The 24,968-nt window shown below is 35.7% G+C and overlaps 1 protein-coding gene across 2 annotated transcripts in view; it reads left to right on the top strand.

Moving 5' to 3' along the window:
* DOCK4 (dedicator of cytokinesis 4) overlaps positions 1-24,968 on the top strand; it is a gene marked incomplete at both ends in the record, with an annotated part of 525,693 nt that overhangs the window by 300,693 nt on the left and 200,032 nt on the right. For both annotated transcript variants that reach the window (XM_080701145.1, XM_080701146.1), the window contains one exon: positions 23,571-23,696. In XM_080701145.1, coding sequence (XP_080557271.1) covers positions 23,571-23,696 — 126 coding nt within the window. The remainder of the gene's footprint in view (positions 1-23,570; positions 23,697-24,968) is intronic.

Here is a 24,968-nt window from a genome sequence, read left to right on the forward strand (position 1 = left end):
TCTCCCATTCTGTGGGCTTTCTCTTTAGACTCTTAATGATTTCCTTTGATAAAAAGAAACTTTTTAGTTTGAGTCCATTCCACATGTTAATTCTTGTTTTAAGTTCTTGAGCTTTAGGGGTGTTTTTGAGGAAGTTTCTACCTATGTGTTGGAACCTATCCCTTCCTCTAATAAATTCACAGTCTCCGGTATAAATTCTAGATCTTTGAGTTGATCTCAAGTTGATTCCTGTGCAGAGTGAGAGATAAGAATTTAGTTCCATTTTTCTACATATGGATAACCAGTTTTCCTAGCACCATTTGTTCAAAAGGCTATATTTTTTCTAGCATATGTATTTGGCCCTTTTGTCAAAGATCAATTGACTATGTGTAGATTTGTTTCTGTATCTTCTATTGTGTTCCATTGGTCTGTGTGCCTATTATTTGTAGCAATACCATGCAGTTTTAATTACTGTAGCTCTTTAGTATAATTTGAAGTCAGGAATTGTGATGTCTCCTGCATAGTTCTTACTGCTGAGAATTGTTTTGGCTATTCTGGGTCTTTTGTTTCTCCATATGAAATTTAGGGCTGATTTTCTAGGTCTGTGAAGAATGATATTTGTATTTGATAGGAATTGCATTGATTCTGTAGATCACTTTTGGTAGAATGGGCACTTGATGATATTTATCCTGCCTATCCAAGAGCAAGGGAGATCTATCTTCCAAGGTCTTCTTCAATTTCTTTCTTTAGTGTTTTATAATTTTCATTATAGAGGTCTTTTACCTTGTTGGTTAGGTTTATTTTTAGATATTTTATTGTTTTTGAGGTTATTGTGATGGAATTGTTTTCGGTTTTCTTTTTCAGTGGATTCATGGTTGTCAAATAGAAAAAACACTGATTTTTTTAGGTTGATTTTGTATCCTACTACTTGGCTGAATTGGTTAATCGGCTTCAGTAGTCTTTTGGTTGAGTGTTTTGGGTCTTCCAGATATGGCATCATGTTGTCTGCAAACAAAGATAATTTCAATTCTTCTTATTGAATAGGAATTCTATTTGAATTCTTTTGATATCCATCTCTTGTCTTATTGCTCTGGCAATGTTAAGAATATTGCAGAAAAATAGAATAGAAGGAATGTATCTCAGCAGCATTAAGGCAATGTGTAATAAACCTAAAGTCAACATCATCTTGAATGAGAAAAGCTGCAGGAATTCCCTCTAAAATCAGGAACAAGACAAGGATGCCCACTATCACCATTCCTTTTTTGGGTCTATTTGAACACTGACTGATGTCCCAAGGAATTTGTTCTACAAATGTGGGTGTGCCCACATTTGGGGCATACATGTTTATTGTCATTATATCTGCTTGGTGGATGTTCCTTTTATTAATAAGAAGTGCCCTGCTCTGTCTCCTCTGATGTGTTTTTGCTTAAAATCTGTTTTATTAGATATCATCCTTGCTACCCCTGCTAGTTATGGGTCTTCATTTGCATGGTATATCTTTTTCCATCATTTCTTCTTTAGCCTATGGATATCTTTGACTGTAAAGTGAGTTTCTTGCAAGAACCATATAGTTGGATTGTTTTTTTTAATCCACACTGCCAGTCTATATCTTTTAATTGGGGAGTTTAGCCCTTGATATTCAGTGTTGTTATTGAAATATAATTTTTGTTTCCTGTAATTTTATGTTTTATATTCTGTTTGATGTAATATTATTTTTCTTATTCTTTATTTCCCACCTGGTAGAATTTGCCTCTTCTCTGGTTCTGGAATTTGTTTCTTTTTTCTTTTAGTTTGGTTTCTGGAACTTATTTCTTTAATTATTTTCTCTAGTGCTGGCATAATAGTCATGAATTTTTTAAGTTTCTGCTTATCTTTGAATTTTTTTTAATTTCTCCTTCAATTTTGAATATCTTTGTTGGATACAGCAGTCTTGGTTGAAAGTTTTTTTTTTTCTCCTAGCATTGGGAATTCTTTATACCAGTCCCTCCTGGTATTAATTAGTTGGGTCTTAAAGTCTGGAGTGATTTTTATTGTTTTGCTCCTGAATGTCACTCATTCTTTTGTTCTCACTGCTTTTAAGATTCTTTTCATGGCCTCTAGGTTAGTCATTTTGATTACTACGTGGTATGGGGAGGTGCTTTGATCTTATCTTAGCAGTGTTATGTATGTCTCCTGCACGTAGATGTCCAAGTCTTTTTCTATGGTTGATTAATTCTCTGAAATATTTTTCTGAGAGATTACAAATACCCTTGGTTTGTGCTTCTATTTCTTCTTCAGTGCCTTTTATCTGTAAGTTAGGATGTTTGGTATTGTCCCCAAATTGTTGGATGTTTAGGTTGTGTTGTTATAATGTCTTCTATAGACTGTTGACAGTGCTTTTAATTTTAAATGAACTGTCTTTTATGAACGTTACCCTGTCTTCTATGTGGTGTAGGCCTGTCAGCATTATTTTCTATTACTGTCTTCAATAGACCACCTTTTTTCTGACTAGTACACATCTTGCAAGGCCAAAGTTACCCACAAAGAGAAAGTCACTGTAGACAGATGCTTTGTGGTTCAATTTAGTGGTAGTCATGAGTGTCCACAACTCACACATGTGACAGCACTTCACATTGCAATAGATGGCAATTTCTCCCTCTCTCGAGAGTTAGAGAGGAGATGTGGGTTTTATTTTATGCAGATGGTCATTTGCTTTGGACAGTGTCTTATTTCTACTACTGAATAAACAAGAGACTTGGAACACTCACTATTGAAGGCAAAGTCCCTAAAAGATCAATAAGAGACCACAGGAGTAGAATACCGGAAGTAATAAGTATACTTTAGAGTGTATGTTACCTTCTCTTCTCCTGTAAAGTGATTATGACAGTACTGACTGTATACTAACTTATTGGTTGTGCTCCAGTGTATCTTCAGTAAGGTGGTAGAGCCAGGTCCTGCTAGTATTTTAAAACTTATCTTGCCAAATTCATTGACTTCTAGGTAATATAGGTATTCTACTCACAATCCTCAGATGTGTCTTGATACCATGATCAATATTTATCATTAAATGTACTCTAGACCTGTGCTGTTCAGTTCAGTGGTCACTAGCCACCTATAGCTACTTAGCACTGCATGTGAGCCTAATGTAGTTCAGAGATGGGGATTTGTTGTGACCATGAACAAGATTATATCATCTGAAAACTCCAACTATGAAAAAAAAAATGTGAAATACCTTTTACTATTTTATACTAATTACTTATTAAAGGATAACATTGTGGATATATTGGGCTAAACAAAAGTTATTAAAATTAATTTTGCTTATTTTCACTTTTTTAATGTGGCAAGAAGAATGTTTTAAATTTTATCTTTGGCCGGGCATAGTGGCTCATGCTTGCAATCCCAGGATTCGAGAGGTAGAGACCTGAAGGTCATAGTTTGCAGACAGCCTCAGCTACTTAGTGAGGTTCTTAGCAACTCAGTGAGATGCTGCTTCAAAAATTTTTTAAAAGACTAAAAAATAGGGCTGGGGTTGTAGCTTGGAGATACAATGCCCCTGGGTTCCCTCCCTGGTACCACTAAATAATAATAATAATAATAATAATAATAATAATAATAATAACAACAACAACAACAACAACAACAACAACAATAATAGAATAAATAAAAATAATTTTATCTTTGACTCACAAGACTTTGCGTGTGTGTGTGTGTGTGTGTGTGTGTGTGTGTGTGTGTGGTACTGGGGATTAAATACTCAGAGGTATTTTATCTCTGGGCCACATCCCCAGTAAAGTTGCTGAGGATGTCTAACTTGCTGAGGCTGGCCTTGAACCTGCAATCCTACTGTCTGTGTCCCCATGCCTGGCCTGACATGATATTTCTATGGGACAGTGCTGTTCCATGAACAGTTGGCAGGATGACATTTTCCTTTAGGTGCATATCATGTCTTACAAACATGTTCATTATGCCGTGCTCTTTTCCTTCTGCCTACTCTCTGTGGAGGGAGGAGTCTGGGTAGCTTGTTCTTTTTCCCTGAGGGTCCTATTACTCTTACTAGCTTGCATTTGCTGTCTATGTGAATAAACAATTACAAAACTAACACTGACCATATGACTTCCCATTTGTTGCCTGACTTTCCTACCATTACAGGTGCCATCATTACTAACTAGAATGTGTTGAACTACTGTAGAACACTTTTTTCTCAACTCATAAATCACCAAGCCCTTTTGAATATGTCTACACAGAACAAAATTTATGTTTTTAATTGTTTGATTATGCCATTGATCCTATTTCAAAATAAAAATAAAATAGGGCTGCGGGTGTAGCTTGGAGGTAGAATGCCCCTGGGTTCAATCCCCATTACAAAGAGGAGGAGGAGGAGGAGGAAAAAGGAGGAGAAGGGGGAGGGGGAGGGGGAGGGGAAAGGGAAGGAGAAAGAGAAGAAGAAACAGTAGTAGTAGTCATTGTCCAAACTAAGCTGATACACAGTTGCCTCCTTGGTCATGGTGAAGGTCTCTGTGATTGGTTTTGACTTCTACGCCCAGGTAGATTCTCTGTCTTTTTTTTTTTTTTTTTTTTTGCGGGTCTGGGGATGGAACCCGGGGCATTCTACATCTGAGCTACACCCCCTGCCCTATTTTTTATTCTTTATTTTGAAACAGGTTCTCACTAAGTTGTGGAGGGCCTCACTAAGTAGCTGAAGCTGTCCACAAATTGGGATCCTCAGGTCTCAGCCTCCCTAATGCTGGGGTTACAAGTGTGCGCCACCATGCCCGGCTAGGGAGATTCTTAATGTTAACTGATTTCTGTGTTTCATACGGCTTCTGTTAAGGGTCAGAAAATGTCATTGCCCAAAATGTGCTGATACCCATTTACCTTCTAGATTATGATGAAGGTCTTGAGGATGGGAAGATTTCTCTGCTTATACACAGGAGTCATCTCTTTGGAAGTATAATGTGTTTTTAAATTTTGTCTCATTAAGCAAGATATCCTAGGCAGGAATCACAGTTTTACTATAATAATATATATATAAATATATATAAATATCATAAATATATATAAATATATATATAAAATATCTATAATATATATATAATATTATATATAATATATATATATATAAAATATCATCCTCTGAGAGGTATTTGGAGGATTAAAAGAGAAAATTTATGCGAACCACTTAACATAAAATTTGAGACATCATGAGTCAGTATATCCAGTGTTAGCTATTGTTATTGTTTACTCACTTTGAAGCCATTATCTGAATATTCTACTTTTTTTTCCTTAGTTACTGGTTTCATTTTTTAAAAATGGATGCTGACTTGATCTCCTAAAGAAAGAATTTAGAGAAATATAGTTGGAGCCAGGTGTGGGGATACATACCTATAATGCTAAAACTTTGGAAGCTGAGCCAAGAGGGTCACAGGTTCATGGCTAGCTTCAGCAACTTAGTGATTCTCTCTTTCAAAATAAAAAATGAAATAGGGCTAGGGGTAAAGCTCAGAGGTAGAGCACTCCTGGCTTAATTCCCAGTACCACAAAGAGAGAAAAGGAGGGAGAGGGAGAGGAGAAAAGGAAAGGAAAAGGAATAAAAGGGAAGGCAAATACAATTGGCTTAATGATCGGTAAGATTATGGAACCATTGTCCCCTATCTCTTCTGTCTCCTCTCTGCAGATATGATTGCTAACATCTCTTTCTGGATTGTTACTTGTCCTTTCAATTACATAGTTTAACTCCAAGAATGCAGTGCAACATATTCTATTTCTCCTTTCTCCTTGGGCAGTGCTCCAGGTGTTGTTCCATGTACTTTGCCAGTGTTATTAACTAATCACATATTTTTACTGGTTTCCTACATGAGACTCTTCCAGAAAATGAGACCCAAACTACATTACTCCCTAAGTCTTAACTTTATTGTGTATAGCCAATGTACTGTTATGAAAACTACTTGTTGCTACTTTGGGGGAAAGCAAAAGAAACCATTGTAATGTACATCCTTGCATGACGCTTCCCCTCTGTTTTTGGTGGGATCCATTTTTGTTTTGCCACCTACCATGATTCCTAGGTTGCTGGGCATCCAAACATGTGCTCATTTGACCTGGCTTCTGCTGCAGAGCTCTGTCTTCTCTCCTGTCTTTCTCCATCCTGAGTCCCCACTCTTCCCACACAGCCAACATCTTGGTGGCTTTTATCTTCTGGTCTCCACTGGATTCCTTCCTATGATTCCAAGGCAAGGTATACCCAGCCATAAGTATCACTACTCTAGAATACTGGTCCAGAGAAACAAAGCTAAGAGTAAAATTTAAAAACAAGACTTTTAGTCTTCCCACCAAAGTTTCTACACTTCGTTCTTGGTGGATCATTGTTCTTTTCACCCCAATCGATTCCCTTTATTGTGGAAAGGGAGTTAAAGCCCAGCTAGATATTCATTCAGCTTCCTTATTAAAAAGGGAGGCATGCTAATGAATTACTTAAAAATAGTAAAGGAAGCACAAGCACAAGAAATCGACATGGGAAATCGGCCTAATGTTCAGCTGTGGCAGCAGTCGGATGTGCTGACTTCCACTGTTTTATACTCGGACCGCGGAGTTGTTGATTAAATGCAAGCAGCACAAATGTTTTCCAGAGAATTGAGTTCACTCTAAAAAGTATGTTTTTTGTGCTTTTCCCCTGCTATTCCTTGATCATTGGTACTAAAAGAAGAAGAAAATAATAACTTTGAAATTACTTTAAAACAAATTCCACTAGCTAATTTTCAGGCCTTTTATGCTTCGTTGATGTCCTCCCATCTCTTGGATTTGCAATTTTATCTGTTTAATAGGTAAAAGGATTCATCTGGTTATCTGCAGGTTTTCCCTCTAACCTAAGACTTATATTGCCAAGGAGCATTAACCATTCTTCTTATTGAATGATCCATTTAATAATTAGAGGTAAAAAATAATTGGGTTAATGTGCCTCTGTAGTTATATTTAGTTGAGTAATTTGAAATCTTCAGAGTTACTCTGTGTGGTCATTTCAAAACCCAAAAACAATATTTTGGGAATTTGTAATTCTAGGAATAGATATTAAAGTGAGCCTGGCTTAAGTTTGTTGAGCAAATGGTTATTATAAATGTCACCTCAATTAGATAGCAATTGAATTATAGGAATGTGATATTAAACTGAGCCAATATAATTTACTGGGGAAAATATAGTTCTTAGACTTTAGATAAAGTGTGTAAAAATCATTGGCAAAGGTTCACTATGTCATAAGAGGAACTTCAAAATATCAACTTCAAAATGTCAACTGTTATTTCCTGTAGTTTAAAAATGCATATTCAACTGCAAGAAATCATATTTGCTGATCAAGTGTATCTCTAGAATTTTCTTTTTAACTAAGTAAGGTGAGCGAATGTGTTTATACTCCTGCCAAAGGAACTTTTTAGTTTCCAAGGAAGGTTAAAAGAAGTTTCCTAGATAGAGTCTCCATGCAGGAAATATATAATATTTTCTGTTTGGATAAGGTGAAAAATTACTTTTGGAGCTAGTTTGCATTTTTGTGATTGAGAGTCCAATAAATACATACCAATTCATACCATTTATTTTAGTATCAAAGAAATAGTATAAATCATAAAGACTTTATCAGTGTCACTAATTTTTTTTTATGGTACTGAGGTTCCTGGAAACCCTTCTACCTCTGGGCTATACTCCCAGACCTATTTTTTTATATTTTTATTTGGAAACAGGGTCTCTTAAGCCAGAGCGGCTGGTTCCTCCTGTCTCCGCCTCCCAAGCACAAGGATTATAAGCGTGTGCCACCATGCCTGGCAGTGTCACTAATTTCTAAACATTCAATTTAGAAATTTTGCTTTCTAAATGCAAAAGCATTAAAATAAAATAATACTTATTGACATCACCTATTGGCTAGAGAAATGGTTCGTTATTGTTTTGCTTAATTTTGGAATTTCCTAATTTTTAAACTGTAATCTTTATAAATTCATTTAAAGATTTTTAATATTAAACTAATTTTACTTGTTGAAAAGTTAAAAATGCAAAGAATTACTAATTTTCCAAAGGTTAACATTTTACTATATGTGCTTTATCTCCAAATACACACACATATACACACACACACATACACACACACACACACACACACACACACACACACACACACACACACGACATGGGAACATAGCCCCAATACAGTTATCAAATCCAAGATTTTAAATTGATAAATACTATTACTTAACATACATAGTTTATTAATATTTTGGCAGTTTACTTTTAATGACAGCAAACAAAAAATGTAGTTCAACATATGATAATAAATTACACTCTAAGATTTAAAATTTTTTTTGTGTGTGGTACTGGGGATTGAACCCAGAAGCATTCTACTTCCAAGCTACACCCACAGCTCTTTTTTATTTTTTGTTTTGAAATAAGTTCTAGTATTATTATTGAGGTGGAGGGAAAATATCTTTTTCTCTCCATCCTAAGTTCTTGACTGATTCCCTTAAAACAAAGTACAGATTAACAAGATACATACAGATTTATTTAGAGTACCATGTCCTGAACACCATCATTATGCTAGCTATACATAATTATGAAATGGTTTTTCTAGGAATCACGGAAATGGATTCCTAGGTGCTCGGTATCATGAAAAAAATATGTAAATAAGGAATAATATTTATAGTAAAAAATGAACAAGTTCAAAAAACCTTTCGTAACCTTGGCATAATCCTCATATATACCATTGAACATTGCTATCCTAAATTAGAATAAGGACAAATTTGGCTTGAAGGTAAAAAATCCCTCAAAGTCACAAAGGGTATGTTGAATTCCCTCTGAATAGTCTCATCTACTCCTCCAATTACAGCTTCCATCAAGGGTGATGGACTTCTCTCCAGCTCTCATCTCTGGTCAGTAAATTTATTTTCTGGATAAGACATAATGAGAGTAAATAATTTCAAATATCTTTTATGTTTCTTCATTTGGCATTCAGTGACTTGTGTATTGCTCTGCTCTTATTTTCTCTATAACTGTTAGCTGTGGCTTAACCATTCCTTCAGAGAGAGTAAAAGGGGGTGGGGGGGAGTAAAGAAAACCTTCCCAGAACTGTAAAATTTGGGCCTAAAAGATCTGGGCACCAGCAGTTATAATCACCAGATTATTTGCTTATGTGTATCATTTCTTTTACATAAAAAAATAGGCATACCTGAGCCGGGCATGGTGGCACACACCTGTAATCCCAGTACTTGGGAGGGTGAGACAGGAGGATTGCAGGTTTGAAGACAGCCTCAGCAAGTAGTGAGACTCTCATCAGGCTAGTGAGACCCTGTTTCAAAATAAGAAATAAAATCAAGCTGGTAGTATAGCTCGAAGATAAAATGCCTCTGGATTCAACCCCAGTGCCACAGACAAAAAAAAAAAAAAAGAGAGAGAGGTATCCCAATTGTTAGGGTTATCTACTTTAAACAATTCAGTGAGGACATCATCACAAGGTGATCCTATTGTCAGATAATTTCTGACAATATTAATTATCCTTAATGATGTCAAAATTGCATTTGGGGGAGTTTATTTAGCTTAAGGAAGCAATAAGAATATTCACAAATTAGATAATACATTTCTGATAGAAAAATTTCTGAAATAAATAATTCCTAAAAGTCAGAAATCAAGGTAAAACCTAGAAGAATAAATTTTTCTCCCTTTCTTCCTCCTCCCTTTTCTTTCTCTTTTCTCTCTTCCTTTTATTCTTTCTTTTTATTTTAAACTGTTTTTTAAAGTACATGTGAAGAGGAAACACTCAGGGAGCATTAGCAACATTAACAGCCAGGCTCTCCAGCTCTCCAGGATGACAGTGTTGAAGGCCAGTTTTATTTTGGTAATCTGGTCCTGCCAGCTGAAGGCTTTCAGTAGGGGGGCTTCCTTGTCATGTAGTTAGCACATCACTGTTCCCTGCTCTCATCTTGCCATATTGATTTCATTTCCTAACCTAACATTTCTGTATTCTGGTTTCTTTCTGATGCTCTGGCTTTTGCTCCATTGAGACATTTTCCAGAAGTATCGTGTCATTTCACACTGCACTCGTAGACATTTGGCTTCATTTCTTTCCTGTGTTCCAGAGACTCTGAGAGCCTGTCTCTGACTGCCTAGTGTAAATACCTTGCCAAATGAAGCCAGCATCATACTGCTTCTATCCAGAATGTTCCTCTGAAATTCTGAGTTAGATCAGCTTCTATCCAGAATGTTCCTCTGAAATTCTGAGTGAGGACAAAATAGAATATGTAACTTCTTCTTATTTAAAAAGTCAATGGTCTTATATCATAGATGTAGCTCATAACACTCTAGTGCTGAACACTTAGATGATTAATTTTATAAATCAAGCACATGGGAAAAAATGGAAGTAAAAATTTTTGCTTTAATAATAGGTATTATTTTAATATGTATTTAATATGTATTTGATAACAAGTATAATCGAGAAATGAATAGATTTTGCTGAATGCCATTTTCTGAAATAATCTAATAATTCTATATTTTTGTTTACGTCTTTATTGGTGCAATGTTATTGTATGTTATAGTGAGATTCAAAGTCATACAAACATGCATACATCACTTTGTGTCTAACAATACCATCTATAGAAAATTTTTCTGATACCTCTTGATACTATTTTGCAGGATAAACTTAGAAATTCTATCAGTTGAATTTTCTCTTAATCCTCACTCCCCAAACACATAAAATATAAGTAGGCAAAAACTTTCAAAAAATAACATATTTAGGGCTAGGGGTATAGCTCAGTGGCAGAACACTTGCCTAGCATGTTGCATCCTGCGTTCAATCCCTAGTATCACAAAATTTGAATAAGTAAATTTTAAAAAATAGTCTTTTTAGTGTTGTCTACAGCGTATGAAAGCTGGAGCAAACCTTCAAAATTAAATAACCATAACTGGTGAAAATTATACCTTAAAAGGCAGTAAAACCTAGGCGTTTTCCTAAAAACATACAGTGAAGAATCATGCAAACAAGATGAACCAAAAAATCCTGACAAGACCAGGGAGAGTCAGTGGCACTCAACTGGGCCTAATCTACTCCCCACTGCCTGCCTGCCTTAGCTCAGCATAATGGAAGATCCACTCTAGACAGGCAGGGACCAGGAGATGAGGTCCCTGCCATGAGCTCTCATTCAAGAAATAAGATATTTCAACAGGAGAGGACAAGGTGCCCACATTTCTCAAATGCCCTCCCAAACGTAGAGATACAGGGGTTGAATTCCTAGCAAGTATTAATGAGAGATTGGAGGCATCCTTTTTGCAGCTAAACCCCATTCAAACCTGAGAGGCCAAATTCCAGGTGCGACAAGAGGAGAAAACTGGGGCACTGATTGTCCTTTTCTGACTTTGTTAATAGAGTAGAGGTTTTTACATGGAAAGAGGCAACCTACAAGTTCCAGAGGTTACTGCCTGAATGTGGACTGAATGTGTGCCCCCTTTTCAATTCATATTATTATTTTAACCTTCAGTATGCTAGGATTAGGAGGTGAGGCCTTTGAACTTTAATTAGGTCATGAAGAAGGAGCTCTTATGACTGGCATTAGTGCCACACACACACACACACCCCATTTTGTTTTTGTTTGTTTGTTGGGATCCTGGAAATTGAACTCAGGGGCATTCTACCTCTGAGCTATATCCCCAGCCCGATTTTATTTTTTATGTTGAAAAATGGTCTCATTAGGTTGCTGAGGCTGTTCTTGAACCTGTGATCCTCCTGTCTCAGCCTCCCAAGTACTAGGATTACAAACATGTACCATCACACCCAGTTCAACATTAGTCTCCTTAATGAGGAGAGGTCCCTTGTTCTTTTTGCACCATGTGAAAATACAGTGAGAAGACAGTGGACTGCAATCTGGAAAAGCATCTTCACCAGAACCTACCATGTGGCACCCTCATTTCAGACTTTGAGTGCCCAGAACCATGAGAAATATATTCCTATTGTTTATCAGCTCCTCCATCTATAGTACTATGTGGTAACAGTCTGAACTAAGATGCTGCTCTAGCCTACTACCTTACTCTTAAAACAGTGGTGTCACTCCACCAAAATGATCTTCTTTTACCTGCTTCTATCTCTGAAATGGTGGCTCAAAAAATTGGCTCAGAGAGAGAGGAAATCCAGAAAACAAAACAAAAACCCCACAAAACTCTCTTGAAAGGAATTGATCTTATTTGTAATGGTGTAAAGAAACACCCCGAAAGGCACTCTTGAAATCTATGAAATTTAGGTGAAAAAAGAATGAAGGAAAATGAGCAGAACCTCAGGGATATCATCAAGAACAAACATGCGCACAGTGGAAGTCCCAGAACAAGTATAGAGATAAAAAGGAGCAGAGAAAATATGTAAAGAAATACAGATACAAAACTTCCCAGATTTGATGAAAAACTATCTATACACCAAAGAAGCTCAGCAATTCTGAGTATGCAAAACAGAAAGAGATACTCAAACACATCATAGTAAAAAGTCTTAAAAAGAAAACAAAATCTTGAAAGCAATAAGACAGGTACTACTCATCATGTACAAGGGAAGTCCTATAAAATTGTCTCCTGACATCTCATGAAAAACAATGGAGGTGAGAAGGCAGTGGGATGACATGCTAAGAGCTAAAAGTAAAAATAAAAAGTATTAGCTAAGAATCTTAAATCTTACTTCAAATTTGAAGGCAAAATAAAGACATTCCCACATAAAAGCTGAAAGAGTTTGTTGCTAACAGACCTGCCTTATAAGAAATACTAAAGGAGCCGGGCGTGGTGGCGCACGCTTGTAATCCCCGCGCTTGGGAGGCAGAGACAGGAGGATCGCGCAGGTTCGAAGCCAGCTGCACACGCTGGCTTAGGAGACCCTGTTTTAGATATTCCAGCTCTTGTCTGGTTGGTTTGTCCATCACCTAGGCCCTTTCCTGTTGCAGATCTTCTGCACCTGACCTTCCCTCTGCATGGAGCACTGTCTATTTTTCCATATTGCTCTTTTCCCTTTAAAGTTTAACTGCTACCTTTTCAGCAATTCCTTCTATATCCAATTATCCTTTACTTATTTTTTCTTTTTACTTTTATCTCTTTCATTTTTATAACAGTTATCACCATTAAAATGAGGAAAGTTCTGGTAGGATACACAAGAAATTATAAACATTTATTAATTCTCAAAACAGAAATCAAAGGTGGGGTAGGGGAGTATATTTTCTTTTGTAATAGGACCTTTTGTGCAATCCAAACTGTTTGACATATACATGTTCTGCTTAAAGTTTTTAGAGTATAGAGTTACATTTTAAAATGTTCAATGTTTAATGACTAGTTGGCACATGGCAAATATTTATTTCGTGAATTAATAAATAAAAACAAAAGGATGCATACACTTGGATACAAGATGTATATCTTAAGTTGTTTTCTATTGGTTACTAGCACCAAACTAAAGAGGAAAAGGGAAGATGAAAAAAATTTGAGTACTAAAGAGATTGCATACTTTTTCTTGGTTCCAAGATCTAAGGTCCTAATGTACTTATGCAGTCTTTATTGTTGGATTCTTAGGTGCTTTCAACTTTTTCACGTTTATAAGTAATATTATGAGGAATGTCTTTTTTATTTTTGAATAGAAGCCTTAGAAGTAAGATTATTAAGAGGGAATATAAGCTTTTTGTATATTTTGCCATAAGATGCCAAAGTAAAAAGGGTCTTGGATGTTCAATTAACTTATTAATTGATAAAAATTAATACAATTTGTAACAAAGAAAACCAAAGTTTTTTGAAAGATATAAAGCCTGAAGATTTGGAATTGAATGTTTAGTAATAAAAAGAGAAAAGGAAATTGGGACCGAGTGGAAGACACTGGTTTTATGTGTCAGTTTACTTCCATGATTTCTGTGTGCACTAGGTAATCTGCTAAGATTTGTTTTCATCTCCTGTGATGATTTACAGTATTAAGTTTAATCCCTCATTACTTTTCTTCTGGATTATTAAAATAACATATAATTAATATCCTGCAAAGTTTCTATGCCACTATCAGATACTGGCTGAGCTAGGACTATTTTTTGAAAAATTTTAGTACTCTCACCGGGCGTGGTGGCGCATGCTTGTAATCGCCGCGCTTGGGAGGCAGAGACAGGAGGATCACGCAGGTTCGAAGCCAGTCGCGCTGGCTTAAGAGACCCTGTTTCCACATTTTTAAAAAAGTATAAAATTAGGTCTGGGAGTGTAGCTCATGGGAGTGAAGGCGGAGGTAGAAAGGCTTCCAGGAACCCCAGTACCACCAAAAAAAATTTTTTTAATACTCTTTATTTGACTGTATTTATTTTGAGAAAAAGTAAAATGAAGCAATTTTTGGTTATTTTTTAGTGTAAAATATTTGAAAATATTGAAAACATAAAGGAAGAACCATTTCAGTTTAGTCATCAAACTTTCTGAAACTTCTAATTGAGGAAATAAAATGTTTTTAATTCTTATTTACTATATGTTTATACAAAATATCAATACATTTATAAACATAAAGATGTAGGAGAAATAAGTGAAGACGAGGATTGCTAGAAAGCTTCTGAGTATCAGATAATATGTTAAGTAATGTATGATTATGACAATTTATGTATTTTTCTATATGTTAACTATATTCTTCCAATAATTCAAGTTAGAGATTTGGTTGTGAATACATATGGTATGTAATATGACCTTTAGATACTCTCCTTTGGAAATTTTGTATTTTTGGCACATCTATTCTTAGCTAAGATATCTTAAAACATATTTATAGATATATAGATATTTTTAGAACATATATTTTAATATTCTATAATTTGGCTTTTATACTTATACAGAAACTCAGGAGAATGAAAAAGAAATAATAATTATATAGTATTAAGTACTTTTTCACTGTTTTATATTTCTTTGGTCAAGATTTCAATCAATATTATGATTGTATTTGGTACTTTAATCTAGTATATTTATAAAATTTTGGAACAGAGGATAAGTTTTTGAATTATATACTGGTAAGATTGATAGTCCTTAAATACTATATAATTACAATAATTTTTTGGTTGGTTAATTAATTCACCCATTTGCAGTGACAATTTAGTTGTGCACTAAAGGTGGACTAGTACTTCATGAACCATTGTGTTATTAAAAAGTAATAGGAATTACAAAGATTTTAAAATAAGTTGGCTTTTCAGAACATTACAGATTCAATTGTTGTAACTTTCTACCACAAGCACATGAAAGTGCTGTTTAAATTGCAACCAACACATGGTAAGAGATAGAAAATGAAAGCTTAATGAAAGAAAGAGAAATCTTGAGGCCAGATATAATGAAGCAGCTCAATACTAGAAGAACAGTACTCATGTTGATGCTCTGATAAGGAAGAGGGGTTAGACATTAATTGAGGCCTCAAATTTGGGAGCCCACTTTTTATATTGTACCTAGAAGATAAGACCCTGGCATAGATCTCTGTGAGTGGAGCCTTGAAGTGAGCCCTCTACTACTGGGCCATACAGAGCTTTTTTCTGTTTCTGAAAGGAAATGGAGGGGAGGGCGTTTCTCCCTTGAAGCATTAAACTTCATGTTCATGCCATTAGTTTGAATTTATATCAACTTAGTTTGGAAAAATTCACATCTATGAAATTCACTGTAAAAAAAAAAAAAAAAACTCGTCCTGATTTACCCGAAAACGGTAAATGTATAACCAAAGAACTTGCTTTTACAAAAGTGTTAATTTTATAAAGGAAGCAAGTGTCATGAATAAGACAAATGCAGTGATTATTTCCATACCTGTGGTGCATGGGATTCCTGTGATAAGAACAACAGCCACTAAAGATGAGTCATAATAAAATGACAATAATAACAATACACAAACCTGGAATAATCAACAGTGAGGCAAAGAAAGCAGATGCCACAATGGGAATCATGACATCCTAGAATTTGAGGTAATAAACTATCAAGAAAAGACTAATTGTATTAGCACAAGAGATTCATAATGAGACAAGTAATGAAAAAATGAAGTTATTTTTAAGTTAATGCATCAAATATATTAATTGAGCATCTGTTTGGCATTACTCAAGCACTAGTGTAAAGCATTAAACAAAGCAAATAAAGTACTTGTGCTCTTGATGCTTGAATTCTAGGAACTAGAGACTTAAGCAGAACTTTAGACATCCTTTTAAAAAATGTCGTTAAAATACAATAAAATGAGAAGAATACTTATATAGAAAATGAGCATTATAGAAAAAATGAATCAATAAATTTAAATTATAGCCTAATACATAAGCCAGAGTACTATACAAAGGAAAAATGTAGTGGAAAAACCTGAATAAACATTTAAAAAGTATAAAGAATTACATGATAAAAGGTCTACATGCATCTAATGGGATTTCCAGGGAAACAAATAGATGACATATGAAAGTTGCAATATTTGAAAAGCTTGGGATTTGTAGAACTTTAACAGAAGTGTCAATTTTATAAAGGAAGCAAAAGTCATGAACAAGACAAATATAGTTAAAGTCACATCTCAATGAATGGTGAAACTACGCAACACCAAAGCCAAATTAGAACCCAGAGAGAAAATACTGATGACCTAAAAGAGATCATTGCCTCAGCAACAGTTATAGAGGTCAGAGTGTCCTGAAATTCTGTCTCCAAATTGCCAGGGACAAATGGCTACCTTTGAGTTATATACTTGACAAACTATTACTTAAAAGTAGACATGAAATAAATCTTCATAGAAAGACCTAGAGAATTTACTGTCCATAGTCACAGGAAGAACTGATCAGAAATGAGCATCAGTAAAACACTAAAACTAGAAGAAAAGAATTGTGGGAGGCAATGGTGTACAGAGAATGGTCAGTGTGGTGGTTAATCTGCTGAAGTGTTGACTTAAGCAGCAACAATTTAAAACTATCATCATCAGAGTTTCAAAGAGTCAGGATCCCCAGGCTGGGTCAGGGAGAGAATCCAGCTATCCTTTAAGTAAAGTCCTCAAGTCAATTATTTATGTTACAGTATTTAAAATACGGAAATAAAATACATGATTTACAGAATAGCAGAAAAAAATAGAAAATAAGAACATCCAATCCTTTTAGAGGATAGAAATGAGATAGGAAAATAATAATATCACACACACAATATTATGGTAATTATAGGTCGTGTAGGCACACCCCAATAATCCCAACACTTGGGAGGCCAAGACAGGAAGAGCAAAGTTTCAAGGACAACCTCAGTGACTTGATGATGAAGCCCTCAGCAACTCAGTGGGAGCCTGTGTCAAAGTAAAAAATAAAATAAAATAAAATAAAATAAAATAAAATAAAATAAAAGGGGGCATGGGGCATAGATCAGAGGTAGAATGCCTCTAGGTTCAATCCTCAGTACTACAGAAAATTATAATGGAAAAACACAAAATAAGATAGTGGGATAACTTGTCCTCCTTACCAAATTATATGCTCAACACCTCAAGAACTTTGAATTTGTCAGTCTTTCAGACCCATGGCTTTTTTTGTACCTGGACACAACACCAGCATCTCCACATCACTAGGTATTTCACCATCTTCCCATTTGTCTATTTCAGAATATTACCAATTTGTATAGTCACAATCTTGTCAAGTCTTCATGGTATAGAACTTACCTTGACAGTAAGCGCTGCCTTTGAAACCTCCACAGAACTAAATTGCATTCCTTTGCTTTATCTAGTGGTAAGAAGGGAAGCCTATTCATAGGAATATTTTCTTTATGTATGGAACTTAGAGAAGTTAGATCATTTAAAAAAAAAATTTTTTTTTTTTGCGGGTCTGAGGATGGAACCCAGAGGCATTTGACCTCCAAGCTACATCCCCTGCCCTATTTTTTATTCTTTATTTTGAAATAGGGTCTCACCAAGTTGCAGAGAGCCTCACTAAGTAGCTGAGGCTGTCTGCGAACCCTGATCCTCTAGTCTCAGCCTCCCGAATGCTGGGATTACATGTGTGTGCCACCACGCCCAGCTAGATCATTTTTTGATAGAAGCTAATACATCTATTTTCATGGTAGGAAAGAAGAAGAAGAGAAGCAAAGTATAATAGTAGTGGCATTGTTATAGCAGCTGTATCTAACATTCTGTATGTGTACGTGTGTGTGTGTGTGTGTGTGTGTGTGTGTGTGTGTGTGATACTAGGAATTGAAGCTTTACCATAACCCTGTTTTATTTGTTGCTTTATTACATCTTGCTAAATTGCTGAGGCTGGCCTCTATCCTACTTTCTCAGCCTCCCAAGTGCTAGAATTATAGGTGTGCACCAACATACCTGGCTCCGTAGCTAACATTTGTAAGCACTTACTTTGTGCTAGGCCTTGCCCAAAGTGTTTTATGGAATTAGAATCATTCCTATGCCGGGCGTGGTGGCGCACGCTTGTAATCCCTGCGCTTGGGAGGCGGAGACAGGAGGATCGCGCAGGTTCGAGGCTAGCCGCGCTGGCGTAAGAGACCCTGTTTCAAAAATATAAAATAGGTCTGGGAGTGTAGCCCGGAGGTAGAAGGGCTTCCAGGAACCCCAGTACCACCAAAAAAAAAAAAAAAAAGAATCATTCCTATCTCTCTTTTATAGATGTAAGAACCAAAGCACAGAGAAGCGAACAGTGAGACAGTATCTTACAGCTGTATGATACATTTCTTAAATAGCACACTTCATAAACACATGTACTTAGCAAACATATCTGTCATGATTTTCCATTTTTGCATTTTATACATCAACAGCTACATGTTATTTGGTTCATTAGTGGCAAAACGGCTGATGTCGTCTAAAATTAATTTGGCTGCTACTTGTAAATCGTGCTGTGTTTGCTGTTTTTAATATAAAAGTGTAGAATTTCATGAATTGAAAAGGAACCATCTTAGAGGGTGAATTTTAATTCTCATAAAATTAGAGCTATCAAATAATCAGCCACATTTGGCCCCACAGATACCAAACGTTCCCTTTATTCACTGCTTCTCTGTAGGCTGAGCTTAATCATGAATAATATGTTGTTTTCTGGCAGACTCCAGATTAATTGATGACTATACTGTTGCTTAAAATTAGATATCAAGCATTTATAATCAAGGCTTGAACATCTAGGCTGATGTGAAAGTTAAGCGTAATGATAATGTTCCTGCTAAGGGGAACATTTCTCCCATATTAGGTTCAGTTCTGGAACTAATATCAAGGGTCAAAAAGTAATTGCAAACATTATTTATATATTAAAAATTAAAAAGTTAACCTGGCTCTGTAGTTTGTTTACAGGTTACCATTAATCTCTATTCAAAATCTTCCCTCAACTTTTCAGATTCCTTCAGTAACATTTTTTGCTTATTTTGACATTCCTATTATATACCTACCACATTCTGCCTTATATTGTTTGTTTGCGTGTGTCTTTCATTATTAGATTATCAATTCCTTAGGAGTCGGAACTCTATTGTATATATTCTCATCTATCATTTTCCATCTTCCTCTCACCAGAATGAGCATGTTTTAATTATGGCAGTAAAGAGGTAAAGTATGGGATAAATATTTGAAAGTTTCTTTACCCCCAGAAGTAGCAAGAGTGTCCTAGACAATAAGATAGGATAACAGAGAAGAAAGAAAAATACAATAAGATAGGATAACAGAGAAGAAAGAAAAATACTGCTCAAAGACTACACCCTGTGTCATAGATGACTAGACCTGAAAGGAAGGGCTAAGCTTCAGGTAATTGAAATAAATAAATATTTGTCTTTTTCTCTGCTGGCTTTTTAAAGGTATAAATGAAAAATGAAGATTATATATGTTTATGGTGTACCATGTTATGTTTTGTTCTATGTATATATTATGAAGTGCCTAAATGAAAATAATAGACATATGGATCACTTCGCATACTTCTTTTTTGGTACTGAGAACAGTTATGATCAGTCTTAGTGATATTTAAGTAGAGAATACCCATTTAGCTGGAGTCATCATAGTACAGGTCTTCAGAACTTATTCTCTAACTGAAATTCTGTGCCCTTGACCAAATCTCCTTTCCTACTTCATTTCTCTAGCCCCTGGAATCCATGACTCCATTCTCTGCTTCTATATACTATAGATGAATTTGATTTTTTCTGACAGTTGCTGAAGATTTAAAGAAGATTATTAGAAAGATAGAAGAACAGAAAATAGAAATACAGCTCCATACCAGACTGGCATGGAGGGGTGACTCGAAATGAATACACCCGATGAATTTGATTTTTAAAAAGAAGGACCATGTAAATATTTGCTGAGTCTCTCCTTTTCAGGGATGAGTAGTTTCTTATTATGTTATTTCTTTTTGTTCTAGTGACTTATTTCTTCAGCCTCTTGATTGTGGTCATGATAATTAAAGACCACTGTAAAAATAGGGACAAGAATTTTCCTAATTAAAAAATAAGTAGAATGCACGGGCCTTTTGTGGGCTGATTGCTGTGGATTCACCATCAGCACCATGGTTTCTTTTTTCCTTTTAATCATATTGAAAGTATGCCCTTTATTTGTGTTTTTAGTCTGGCGATATAGTTTCTTTCTGGAAGAATATATGATTTGGGCAGAGCAGGTATATTATGGTTAATCCCTCTAGCCAGTTACTTTTCCCATTCTTGATTGTTAGTTCTTCATTCTGGAGATACTGATGGAAATTAAATTACCCCACCAATTTTTGTCCCTGGGCTGGACACATGAAATGATTATATCTAGGATTTTAATGTGTAGTTTTAAATATTCAGGTTGAAAATTACCTATCACAATTTTAAGATGCATCTTACTCTTGGATGTTAACGTTTTCTCTTTCTGCACACTATTTTGTCTCTTCCCCCATCACTGAACATTCTCTTTGGTTATCCACTAGCTGGCTACCCTCCATCTGCTGTCTGCTAAACAGTTCTTCCCAATCCTTTCAACTTTATCCTCTCTAACGATAAAGTATTGGTATATTTCCCTGTTTATTATTACTCTTCATCCACGTTTTCCCCCAAAACATACTTTTTCTCCTATTTTTATCTTGTTTAATTTTCTTCAGGATCCCTGTGTTCTCTGAATAAATTATTTTCTTATCCTCTGCAATGTGATTCACCTTATGTTAAAAAAAAAAAAGTCACTACTAGTTAAATGAGTATTGGCTGTGTAGAACAAAAGATCAGCTTTCCTTGGTCCAGCCCCTATCCTGAACAGTATGCTCTCTGTTTTTTTGGTTAAAGTTGAGGTTTTTTTTTTTTCCCTCTTCTTCCTTAACATGTACCATGTAATATTGCAAGTGTCTCTGATCAGTCTTCCATGAGACGTCCCAGTAAAATGACCTTGACTTAAAAGCATCACAGTATCTCAAGAGTTATGTTAAATTCATACTGCTCTCTATTTGCAAGCATTGCTTATGAGTATTCGAGGACTCTTGAACAGTTCTCTCCCCAGCAGGAGGAACGGTTGTTCTATGCCGTTGTCTGGCACACCGTGGTATTTAACAAATACCAGCTCCTGACGATGCTAATGATGATGGCAATGGTGTGGGTGAGTATTTTGAAGGAAAAAGAATGGAAGTAGGAGGAGAACAGAGGCACCACTGATGTGGTGGGGGCAGTGGAGAGGGTGAGTCAGGAAGAAGTAACTGCTGGGACAGATGGATTGTAATATGTGCTCCTTTGTTGCTGTTCTTTAGTTTGTAGGGTATATGTGCATGTGTACGTGTGTGTGTGTGTGTGTGTGTGTGTGTGTGTGTGTGTGTCACTGGGGATTGAACCCAGATGTATTCTACTTCCAAGCTGTCCCCTGCCATATTTAAATTTTTATTTTGAAACAGAGTCTCTTTGGGTTGCTTAGAGTCTCACTATTTTGCTGAAGCTTACCTGGAACCTATGATTCTTCTGTCTCAACCTCCTAAGTACTGGGATTACAGGCATGCACCACTACACTGGGCTATGCCTGTAGGTTTTTAAAGGAACAAGTAGTGCCACATAGTGTCTCAAAGCTACATAGATAGCTGCCTCCATCAAGTCATCCCCTACTTTATTCCATAGGGCTGTGGAAGGACACGCACTCCACCATGAGTTTATTGCCTTCAGTCACCCAACTCAAAGTGAATGATGGGGAGGGGGGCTAAGTGAGGGATAGTAGCTACAAGTAGGATGCGGATTTTAAGTTCTGAATTTAAGCCTGCAAGACTTAAATTAATTCTCAGCAACTCCCTGAAGCAAATATTCTATTGAGGCACTCATCAGAAAGTATGAGGACCCAGTCAGTTAGTGGTGCCCCTGCTCTTCTTCCATTGCCGCTCTTGAAAAGCAAGTAAAACAACCCAACAAAATACCACTTTTGTTGTTATTGTTTTCTGGTATTATTGAAGGAGAATGAAAAGCAGATACTAATCTAGATGTGTGGAAAATAACTTTTGCATTTCTTATTCATTATACTTTGATATGGTCATTCTTATGCCTTTGTTTCTAGAGAGCATTGTAGTACTGCAAATTGTTGATTGGACTGGTTACTGGCACATAATATGTACATTACTGAGGGAAGTCAAGGATGAGTCATAGTGTAGATTAAAGATCTTTAGGGTATAGATTTATCATCTTGACTCCACCATCCAAATTCCTTTTTTAAATTGAGCTCAGATTAATGAGGCCAAATTTTTTAAAAGGAAGTCACCTCTGACAGATTTCATTTTGTGTTGCTAATGTAGGTGAGATACCTTTATGTCTTCTTACTTTAAAGCAGTGGGGAAAAAAGAAATATGTAATTAAAAAGCTGTAAGAGAAATAGCATCTTTGAAATATACATACAAATATACTCACAAAATATGACAATTTTCTTTTTATAGTTCTTGCATGAAAATTAGGGAAAATATATATGAAAAGTCATTCATGTTTTTCTATCCCACTGTGATAATGTCACTATAATTGAGGTTTTAAAAAAAGATGAATTTTGCTACCTTACTGACTAAATTCTCTTTTTTTAATCAATGCATCTTGACTCTAGCTGAATTCTCAGTAGAATATAATGCCATCACAAGTTTCAACTGTATATAATAAAATGAATATAATCTTGGTTTTATTATAATCACCTTTGATCCATAAATTTCAAGAAAAACCTCCATCACTATCATTAAAAATCCTTGAATTATTATACCTTATGATTTGCGTTCATGCTACTGATATTCAATACATTGTTATTCATGGGCCTTATAAAACTGAAAAAGAATTAAAACTATTTTTATCTCACTGTCTTCCAGAATCAGCTACCCATCATCTGTGGCTGAACTGAGTGTTGGTACAGGGGTGTGCTCCATTTGGTAGGAGCTGAAGGAGAGGGTGTGGGCCTGGAAGCCAGGTCCTAGCATTCTGCTCAAGCTTTCTCCAGTTGCTCTGAGCCTCTTTAAAAATGGAAAAATCCCCAAGGCTACACTCGCAGGGACTCACCTTCTTCAGCCATACCCACCTTCCCAGGTTACCACTCAGATAAATCCATTATACTGATGAAATTAAACCCCCATGACCAAACCATGTCAGCCCAGAACAGGAGTTCTTTAGGGGGCATTCTATGTCTAACCGAGATGGGCTTGTTGAAACACACCAGTTTCTATTTATGCTGTATCTGTTCTTCCAGTTTTAACTTGGGTATCTCTCATTTCTTTTAGGATTAGCAGTTTCCCTACAACTATTACATGGAGACATTGAACAAATCAGAAGAGAATATTCATCAGTATTTTCTCACGGAGTATCCATAACAAGGAAGTTGGGTTTCTCTAATATTATCATGCCCGGTAGGTGTCTTGGGGTGCACCAAGGTGATGAAACATGGGTGTATTATTTACTTTTCACATTTGAGAAATTTTTCAAATTGTCAGCTTCGAAGAGTTCAAATGGGAAATACTGAATTACACAATGAGGTATGTAATTATAAGCACTTTTCCCCCAAAATATCTTTGCAGCTTATTGTGGGTTTTTTGTGGTGACCACGGCTCTAGTTTATTAGGACCATGAAAGTGATATAAACAGAGAGCATCCAGAAAAATATTTTACTCTTTAGTGAAAAAAATATTGCCGTGAATATGCTGGAGGATGTCCTTTGAAATTTTGATACAAACAGTTGGTCTCTCAGGCAGGGAGGGATTTTTTTTTCCATTCTGAATACATATCTATATATGTAAAGAAGTGCCCATATGCAAATACCATATGTCTTCTACACCTTTTCTAGGTCTATTTGTGTTTATGGCTCAGATCTATATTAACACCCAGAAAAGACTCCTCAAAAGTGTTTGTTTTCTAAGTGGAAAATATAGGGGTTAAGGAGACACAAATTGTGAAATTAATGCCACGCTCACCGAAACTGGTGAATTTCTCACAGTCAGTCCTAACCTCTCACAAAACATTTTTTTTTAAAGCATACTCCTTATCTTGGCCTCCTAAATACTGGGATTACAAGTGTGCACCTACAAGGCCCTCTGCAACTTAATGAGGACGTATTTCTAAGTGAAAAAAATAAATAAAATAAAATGGAGCTGGTGGTGTAGCTCAGAGTAGAATGTCCCTGGTTTCAATCCCAACTACCACAAAAAAGAAACAAATAAATAAGTACACATCCCCCTTTATACTCTTATGACAGGGTTTTCTGAATGCTTTCATATGTAATCTTTTTTTCTTTTTTTTTTAATTGGTGCACTGTATTCATACATCATAGTGGGATACATACTTTTGTAGACATACATGCACACATTGCCCAGTCAGCCCCCACCCGATCCCCACCCCATTCTCTCCCTATCCCTCCCTCCCATGCTTGGCTTAGTGGTTAACATCTAGTATTATAGCAATTTATCCAAAATTAAAAATGATAATCTCACATAACACTTTCATTTGTCTGATACCAAGCTTTTGATGACTTAAAGATAACATTTCAATATTTCTTTTTACTTTCTTTCTTACCAGAGAATATTTTTTTCTATTTTTTTTAGGTGAAACTATCATATATTTATATATTTATTTTTCAGAAAAAAAACTCTATCCTAATATGGAATATGGACTCTAGATACCCAAAA

This window comes from Muscardinus avellanarius (genome assembly GCF_963383645.1).
Source record: "Muscardinus avellanarius genome assembly, chromosome: 9".
Classification (NCBI taxonomy): Eukaryota; Metazoa; Chordata; class Mammalia; order Rodentia; family Gliridae; genus Muscardinus; species Muscardinus avellanarius.